The 9,763-nt window shown below is 40.7% G+C and overlaps 1 protein-coding gene across 1 annotated transcript in view; it reads right to left on the bottom strand.

The window, feature by feature from the left end:
* Positions 1–511: 511 nt before the first annotated feature.
* Positions 512–9,763, bottom strand: part of MRPS27 (mitochondrial ribosomal protein S27) — a 53,443-nt gene continuing 44,191 nt past the window's right edge. Inside the window, exons 9-11 of the mRNA XM_076363312.1 lie at positions 8,618–8,760; positions 5,043–5,198; positions 512–902 (exon numbers count right to left, since the gene is read on the bottom strand). Coding sequence (XP_076219427.1) covers positions 663–902; positions 5,043–5,198; positions 8,618–8,760 — 539 coding nt within the window. The 3' untranslated portion in view covers positions 512–662. The remainder of the gene's footprint in view (positions 903–5,042; positions 5,199–8,617; positions 8,761–9,763) is intronic.

The following is a 9,763-nucleotide window of genomic DNA, read 5'->3' as shown; positions in this document are numbered from 1 at the left end:
GTGCCGAGGTGATTGTGCATGTTTCTCCACTGACCTTAAAAATGGAGCAGAGCAGCACTAGTAAAGTCAGAAATTTCTAACTTCCTTAAAGGGAAGGCACATCTGAGTGCCTGTACAAGTGCTAACTCGCTAGGCTGAAACTCTTTAAAAGTTGTTTTAAAAACAGTCTGACGTTAGGCTTCCAACTCTATGTATAGTAGCCTGAATTTTCCAAATGGGTTGGGGAAAAAAAAAGCAAGCAATATATGTTAATCCTCTTAGTGTCTGAAGTTCAGAGCAGCCAAGGCATTCTTTCCTGTGAGAAACCCCTACTGAAACAACTTGTGTTTGAAATTCTTCCCCCTTCTTTTGTTCCTTCCACCCTCTACACCTTTCATCACAGGCAAGCTACTTCTTATGCCTTTGTTTCTTTGTGTTGTCTCCATCCCACCCCCTGCCTAGCTGATGGTAGGAGGAAAATATATCATATACAGGATGAAGATTTCTAAACCACTTGTGCTTTACTTCAGGAAACAGGCAAAATGGGAGAAGTTTAATTTGCATATAACAGTCACAAATAGTCACACTTGCAGCAGGATTGAAGTGAAATATTAGTAACGGTGAGCACTTCAGTTCACTGACAGAGGAATGCATACCACTATGGTAGTCTTTGAGTTCCAGTACTAAGCAGATGCTTTAGCTAGCTTCCTAGCTTCCATTTCCTGCTTAGCCTTTTCTCTCAACTCTCTCTCCCTCTCAATGAGAAGTGCTTGTTCTTGCTCCCACTCCTTCAGCTTCTGCTCATGTTTTGCAATGTCTTCCACTTCACATGCTGGCAGCTTTTCCTTGACAAGTTGGGTGGTCAGGGTTAACAGGCTTTCAGATTCAACCTTGCCAAGTGAGTGCAGCTTAGAGTACAGCTCCTGTCATAAAAAGGGATTTGGCGGGGAGTGAGAAGGAGAGAGCCAGTCAGTCACAAAATAATCAGCCACAAAATACTTCCCCGTAACAACCAATACACTGCTGTTTGAATCTAACTATTAGCTGGGCTATATAGGCCAGGTAACTATTTTATCCCAGCAAAGTGTTTTGACTGTGGTAGCTGGTACCACTTCTTGAAATGCTAACCTCTAGAATAATTTTTTTGAGCAATAAAACTAAAACAATGAAGTTTAATTTTCATTAACCATTGAAATTCTCTTTATTTTTCCAAGTTCAGTTATCTGGTATTAACAAAGATCAGCTGACCAGTCAACTAAAATAAATATAATCTAAACATTTGGGGTTTGTGTCTTACCTCAAAACCAGTTGAACAATTTGCTCCACACCGCCTGCATTAGCATCCCTCTCAACAGATGCACATCACTTTAAATTTTAGCTCTCTTGCTAATGGCATACTAAGTAACTCCCATGATTTTTCTTCTCAACACTTACTGTGATCTGAGACTTGACTATGCTTGCACAGACTGTACAATAGTGCTAAAGCAAGGGATATTTTTTCAGGGATATTCTACACTGAAACTAAGAGCAGAGCATCAGTAAGAAACTGTGCAGTATTTCTTTCTTGAGCCTTACTTATCTGGATTTCATGCAGCATAAAAATGTTAATTCACTTAAGATGATGAATCATCCAGTGATACTACTTCTGGTTTTCTGGAATCTTTAGCCTGATGGCTCACTAACAATCTCATTAATTGCCTTAAAAGTGCAGATACACAACCAAGAAAGAGTTTCCTGGGGGAGAAAGATGACATGGCACTGGCAGATTCTTTACACCTTGCTCACTCATTAGATAGCAACACATTTTCCTGATTGTTCTTTTAAATAAAATGTTTTACTGAGCCCAGCACCTGCAGAAACGTTTAAAGAAGTACATGTCCTAAAGAAAAGTACATCCATGCTTCTTTCCTGCGCCCTCTGAATAAAGCCTATTGTTTTGCATTGCAGGATGATGGAAAGAAGATGCGGAGATCATTCACCTCCAAACAAAATGGCAGTTCTGGGGCCATGCAGATATCCAGACTTCCAGTTATCGCTGGAAGCTTATGTGCTGTGCTGCTGGCTCACAGTTTTCCTCTTACCTCAGGAATGGCAATAATCTGCAAAGGCACTGCCCCTCAGCTCCTGTCTTGAGGCTCTGCTTTGTTCTTACGCAGGAAACTATGATGTCCCCTCTGAGGCCTCTCCACTTCTCTCTGCCTTAACCAACACAACTGCAGGCTTTGTTGTGTTTTGCCAGACCCTTGAAGGTTTGAACTGGACAGACAGCAGATTAAAGACTCTTTAAAATGCTAGGCATGCAGGTCTGAGGGGTTTGGGTATTTGGCTCTGTCTGGTTTTTGATTTTATGATAAAGAATGAAAACAAAACCAATGGCTTTGAAGGTAACAGACTAAAAACCAAACTCTGTAATATTTAGGTGTATTCACCTCCTTTTTGTTTGAGATGTCAGCAGGTATAGAATGCATCAGTGAGAAACATGAAGAGACTGTACAGCTTGGGTCTGGGGAAGGAACCTGACAACTATACTCATGTTTACAGATTAGATATCCAGTTTAAACATAACTCTCCCTATTAACCACTACCAAGGATGTGCTGAAAAGGGGGTTTATGCACTGAACCTAAACAGTATGAAATTTAAATAGAGAAAGGCAACAAACTGGAAACTAGCAGAACCTCTCTCCTAAGCCATTACTGGTACCACTGAACTCCTGGAATCTTCCCCGCTCTGCTGTGATACATTAGTGACACTAATTTAGGAAACCAGCAGGCTCTATGTCCTGCAGGTACCAAAAGGGTACATTCTTAAGCAGCTAAATCGTTGATTTTTTTAAGCAGCCTCCAGGGCTCTGCACACAGTTAGAGAAGGAGCACTGCTTTTAGAGAGGGTGTTCCCAGCATTTATGTGATGAAATGCTTGCCCACTGATCACTGACACAGATCGAAGGAATTGCCTGAGGAACACTGCATAGAGTAGTGAGCCTCAGCATATGGGATCTGAAAACAGGTAATTACAATACAAATGACAGTGTCAGACAGAAAGTCTAAATTACAGCTCTAAAGGCTTTATCTAGAAAGAGCCAAATGCCCTCAAGTCCTGTTTGTTTTAGTGGAAGTGAAGGACATGCTTCTCGCACGTTGTATCTGTTAGGCTGCTGTGGCTTTTTCAGGTACTTCCACAAATGGCTATTCTGAAGGTTGGTATGAGACATGGAGTCCAAGTACGTGTATAAAAGCCATGCAGAACAAGCTACAGTTCTAGACAGGAACTGTATGTCTGGAGCAAATCCACATGCTTTTCCTCGCATACCCAGATGTATGACTTGTGAAAGAGAACTGGGCAAGCAGGAGACAGAAACAATTGGTTTTGAGCTCACGGAGAAAGACTGGGACGGGCTGGCTAACGCACAGCTGGACAAAGTGCAACCGAAGTGTCTTCAGCAGCAGAAGTGCAAATCCCATGTTGGGGTTACACCACACAAGGGGCACACGATCTGTGCTGGGACAGCAGCTGTGAATGCCAACATCACCAGGTTGCTTCAGAGCTGCCACCTTCCCTCAGACTTGTATGGATTTCTCATTAACTTCTCTGCCCTGTGAACTACACCCGTAGGTGTCCAGGGGTTCAACGGGGAAGACTGGCTGGTGCTGGCCTAATGGATTTGAGAGAAGAGTCTAAGAGCTCTTTCGGGCTTAGCTGAAATGGCATTCTGACTTGAGAGCTCCTTTTCTCATCCAGACAACCAGAAATTGTGGCTTATTTACATATAAATCACTGTTGGATGCCTAGACTTCACATGAGGGCTACGTCTTTGATATATTCAGACTTTTCTGGTGAGAGCTTAGAGCTAAGCATTGGGACTGTAGTTTGTTGGCTCAAAGTCAGGGCACTCACTGCCACACCAGGGAATGCCTGAACTGGGTTTAATTATGGAACTTGTGGAAAGGTTGAGGTGAGAAGAAAACTACCCTCTTGGCACCAGTCTGTCCCCAGTTTGACATTTAGGCCTTGTTTTAAGCACTCTGCATTATTTTTTTCAAGGCTAGACAATGGATAGACAATGAGAGACTCATAAAAATGTCTCACTCCCTCCTTCAAAGGGCACTTGTGTTTACCTAATTCACTGTAATTCATGCAGGCATTAATTATCACATGCTGAGCACCCACTGATTCCCAAACACTTTAATTAAAAAGTTCTAAGTGCCTACAAAGCAAGTTTAATATCTGAAGATTAGTGGCAAATAATTTATGTAAATAAAAATTAAAGAAAGGAAAAGTGTGTGTATGTGAGGTGAAACCATAGGCTACTAGTCTTTTAACTTTTGAAATTTCTTTAGAAGAAGAACGATCTGTATCCAGAACAACTGTTCAAAGTCATGACAGCAACAATGGAAACTGATTGGCTATGGAAAGAGTACTGCTCCTGGAACTATAAACAAGATTGGTTTCAGCCTGGGCTATTTGATTTTGACCACAGCACAAACCAGAGATGATCACATAAAATGAGCTCATTATATAGCTGTGCCCTAATGAACAACTGCTTGTGTTTCACATTGTTATCATCAGTGTGATGACCTAAAGATAAAAGGGAGGCGATATAGCCTTACCTAATTCCCCAGACTGCAAGTACACGATGCAACATTCCTACTTAATCGTAACATACACAAATGGACAATAAATTCACGATGGTCTCATGCCTATTACAATTTATTTTAATGAGCAAGAGCCCACACAAGGTCAGATAATGGATCTCTAATGACATCCCACTTTCACGAACAGGACTGGATTTATCATTTTGATGTATGAAAAGTGAAGATAAAATCCCAGCAGACAGACAAAAGACAAGTGGCCTTGAGCATTTACGTCTTTTTAGGCTGCTGTTTCTTGTTTGAAGAAGTGAAAATGTGAGGTGACATCAGTTTCAAAAATGCCAGGTAGGACTCCTGATGCACTGAAGGGGTGTCAGTCTACTAGCCATAATAAGCCAGCATATATATTTTCTAGTATATATTATGGAGATCTACTACAGCTTATAATATTTAGATAAATGAAATTCCCTTACCTTGAATCGGCTGTAGTACTCAGGTGCTTTAGACTGCTCTATTTCTTCTGATTCTGCACACTGTGACTTCTGCTCCAATTCCTTGACTTCTTCAGCCAATTCTGGACCAGGTTTTGCTTCAAGGACAGACTGCAAAATGGTCTCCAGAGCATCAATCTGAACAATCACATTTGTCATTGTTAGCATAAACAGTTTGGAAATACAATCTGAATAACACCGCTGTCACATTTACAAACAACTTCACGAGTTACCATGTATTTTGAGATGACTTCTGTGTATGACAAAAAGAAACCAAATTCTACAAGGAAATGGGACTTATTCTTGGAAGAATTTTGTACTGTACTTGGGACCTTTGAGGTTGGACATCAAATCCCTGCAACAGAACAACTCCACCACCCCCTGTCAACAGTAAAACTCCTTATGACTCAAATGCTGTCTGGTATTTGCAGATCTGTCAGGCATTAGGCTAATGTCTCCTCTTAGCCTGATATCCAGCCATAAATACTAACGCTAAATGGTAGTCACAGTGATAACAGCACTAGCATGATACACAATCACAGATACGTCTAAGTAAGATATTACTATGGAATGTTTGAACAATATAATCTGTAATAGATCATCTCAATACCTCTTTAGTGAAAAGAAGTAGGGAAATCACCTGTTCAGCAACAAGAACATTCATTCCTATCATTAGTTTGATAATTTAACAAGAAAAATGGAAATGTAGGCACATAATACATTGGTATAGGTGTATTTTTAATCTGTGACACCTCTGTTCTCTTCATGCTTTTGTCTTTCGAGGTAGTAACAGAACCACCCTCTCCTAATCTAATCACAGTTGTATCAAAAAAATGCATTAGCTTCACTAAGACACTTGGTAAATTATTTCTGTATGTATTACTGACACAAAAGATGGAACTGCTATATGGATGCTGCTGCTGTTTTGGGAATAACATGATCTCCATAACTGGAATTATTGGATGCAGGTTGCCTGCATTTTAAAGTTCAGCTTTTACAAATGCAAAGGGCTGTTATCCTTCCATGAATCCTAATTCTGAATGTTTATCAGTAGGATGAAGTAACTCTGTGTAACCTCTGAATCTGTGATGCTTTCTCCAAGCAAAAGGGATCTTGATACTTATGGTTTCATTTTCCTAGCATAAGTATATTATGCTAAAGAAATAAAAATTAGGCTTATATGAAATAATATTTTTGACACTGAAATGTAATCTTTAAACTAGCAGTACTGAAACAGGATCAAATAAGCAATGAAATAATAACTATGTGCTTGGAAATACATACACTCATTTAGAGACTTTCTCAGACAATTGAAAAAAACAAAACTTGCCATGCTTGTTCACAGTTAAACAATATAGCACAATACTAAAACAGTATTTCTATTATGTTGTTAAGATAGTAATGGCAGAGAGAAAAGAGACAGACTTCTAGTCAGAAGTGAATGGAAGCTTAAAGCCTGCAAGAAAAGTGACTGATAATGATTGGCAAATCACTTGAAAATGTTTACACCAAAACTGCACAGTTAAAAAAGTTCATTTGAAAACTTCCCTTTTAGATAATGAGATTTATTCAGCCAGAAAATAGTATTACATTTTGGAAAAGAACCAAGTGCTCAAAACCAGGGCCGTGTCTTTCCCAAGTAACTCCGTGATTGCGCAAGCATGCAAGGACAATGATTTGTAACACGGCCCGTACTTCTCAGTGCTATTACATGGATTTATGAGAACTGCATAATGGTCAACCTAGTCCCGCCCAAGAGAGGCCTGCGAAACTACAGGAAAAAAATGTTTATGGCACTTGAGGTTGTTTCCATCATATCTGCTGCTGAATTCAGTGGAAGTTGACTGACCCCAATATTGACCTTGTCAGTGCTCTTAGTCCTTCACCCTTAGGAATACTGCATTTTAGTTCGAAGTAGTAATTAAAAATATCTTGTATGGATTTTAACAGTAAAATCTTAATGAGCATTTAGGTAGAAAAGGCCAGATGATGCAAATCAATACACTGTAATTACTTTACACCAGATAAGGATATGGCCCAACATATTTCCCTTGTTTTCCTTTCTGCATTGGGGTCACAAAAATGCATTAGAGAAAAATTATTTTGATAATAACAAACCATCCAGGCCTGTTCTTGGTCCTCAGCTTGGTGAAACTTATGTGACTTGCACTATTGTTTATATACTGCTACCTAAAATGCAAATGAGGCCAGGTATCTCTTTAGGGAACTTTCTGTGTGGCTCTTGTAGTCATTGCTTTTTGGGCTCTACTACTGGATTTGTACAGAGACACTTAGCATTCGTGAGTAATCAGTAATGACCTTATTTTATAAGTTCTTAGTTGTTCACTGAACAAAGTAAAAAGTGTCTCCGCAAAGAAAGCATTGCTAGATATTACTAGCATTTACTATTTTTACAGTATCAGTACACAGAAGGATGGAATCTTCTATGGACCTGTTGTAACACAGACAGATGCATCCTTCAACACCAGAATGTTCATCTACAACCCAGAGCAAGCTGAGGAGTTCCTTAATTTGGCCAGGGTTTGTAATGAGAAAAAATCCCAAGCATATTAGGTTGAGTTATTCAGACTTGGAGTAAGAAAGAAATCCCCAAAACCACACGCCCAAAGAGGTAACTCAAAATGGTGGAAGTTGCAGATGTGACACTTACTTCCTTGCACTGTCCAGTATTACACAGAGCTGCTTCCGAGCATGGAGCAATAGATAGGAGAACCTGCTGAGCAGTGCCCTGGCCTTTGTTTGTCAAGGGAAATGCAGACACTGCAAGCCTAGTAGTGATGCTAGCAAAAGGGAGACTCCCATCACCAGAGACACCTTCAGGAAAGAGTACCAAGAAGAGGAGGTGAGACCTCAGTGCTGTTTCTGTGCTCCAGCCCATGTGGTGGTGGTTTCCTAAGTTATTCCTCCTAAGCTGTCTGATTCCAGGATCAGCCTGATCCTGATCAGGCACTGATCAGCACTCCTAAGCCCCAACTCCCTTAGTCAGTGCTAACCTCACAAATGGACCGAATCTATCCATTCTCCCCAACTGAGGGCACTACAACCCTTCTAGAAATCACTCTGTACCATTTTTGGACCAGTATCACTCAGGACAGTATCATCTCAGAGGGCACAGAATACATGGAATTAGCTGGGAGAGGAACAAGATGTGATACTTCATTCTCACTGCTAAGAAGTATGTCTGAGTGAGTTCAAAAGCTTGGGAAACAAAGGTGTCTTCCCATTCCCACAGACATGTGCTTCCTGTGACACAGACCCAGGTGTCTCTATAGGGAGGGGAAGGCTTAGGAAACATACTTAAATGGTTTGTGGCAATAACAGACACTCATTTCCAAGGACGTGCCAGTAGACATCATCACTGGCTCATCAACTGAAGCAGTGGTTCTGTTCTAAACATTACTTCTCCTGTCTTCCAAAGACCTCTGAAGTATTGCTGGGCCTCTTCCCATTAGCAAGGCACAGAATACACAGGTTTTACTGGAGTTTGGCTTCTGTGAAATTCCCTCTGTTCAGCGGGTTATAGCCTTCATACTTACAGCTTCTTTGCAGATTTTGCTGTCCCCTGACAATGAAGCCACTTTCTCCATCACTTGCAAGGCTCTGTTCAAGTATCCAGGTGTCCACATCAGTGGCATTAGATTGTATACAGCTCTTAGCCCTTTATTTAACTCCACTTTCCCTGTGATAAAAGAAATACTTTAGCGTTAGTACTTAAACACTTGAGTCTTAACGGAATCCATATGGGTTGTCTCTGTCTTTTAGAAGTGACAGCAAGTGTCTTGGCTTTTGGGGTAAAAACAACACACTCTTCTAGAAAGCTGCTCTGACAGAACTGCTATTACCTTATTTTATTAAGGTGCCTTCTTTTTGCCCAACTTCACGGCTATTACATGTTTGTTTCTGGTTCCTCCCCATTCCCTCTCCCCCCTCCCCTAGAAATTTTGTCCAGATGGAAAAGAGGAAAAGTGGTCAGGTTTTCTGATTGTCTGGCAGTTTTAACAGCAGCTCTGAGCAGGATGTCTGAAGATCTCAGACAGATGTCTCCTTAGCCTTTAGGGACTGACTGTGCAGCATGTGTGCAATAAATCTGAGGCTCTGGACTCACCTCTGTGGCCTTTAGGGTCTACTCACACATGTGTCATGGCCAGACTGTACGGTATTTACAGCATACGCTCTGGCTAACTATACAGCTTAGTACCCCTATTTCTGCTGGAGCTTCCTGAGAGGAAATATGGGAGACCTGCCAAAATGAAATTTTGGTTCTTGATTTAGGACATTCTGTGCAACAAGGTCTTCACTGACTTTAGCAGGACCTGTGATGCACAGCACCACTGACAATGTGTCTTTTCTTCTGGTGGTAATTACTAGAGAACATGAAACTCCTACATAATACAGGAAATGTACATCACGTTGCAGTTGGTGAGTACTAATTTACAATGGTTGTCACTCTAAGGTTTTGATTTTGTCATTGTCAATGTAACAAATAATACCACTTCAGTGTAGCTTACGAGAGGTGTAGCCAAGCTCTCACTCTAATTTGCACTCTGGCTATAATGACACAGAACTATGAAACATACCTTACTCTTCTTTACATTGAAGAGAACAGTTTAGGAAAAGCAAGGTAATAAGTGCACAAAGCTTATGGACTATGGCTAATTAAAATAGCTGAGGTGCTTGAGGCC

This window comes from Aptenodytes patagonicus, chromosome Z, assembly GCF_965638725.1.
Source record: "Aptenodytes patagonicus chromosome Z, bAptPat1.pri.cur, whole genome shotgun sequence".
Taxonomy (NCBI): Eukaryota; Metazoa; Chordata; class Aves; order Sphenisciformes; family Spheniscidae; genus Aptenodytes; species Aptenodytes patagonicus.
Note: the sequence above shows the minus strand (reverse complement) of the source record. Positions and strands in the feature narration are given on the sequence as shown.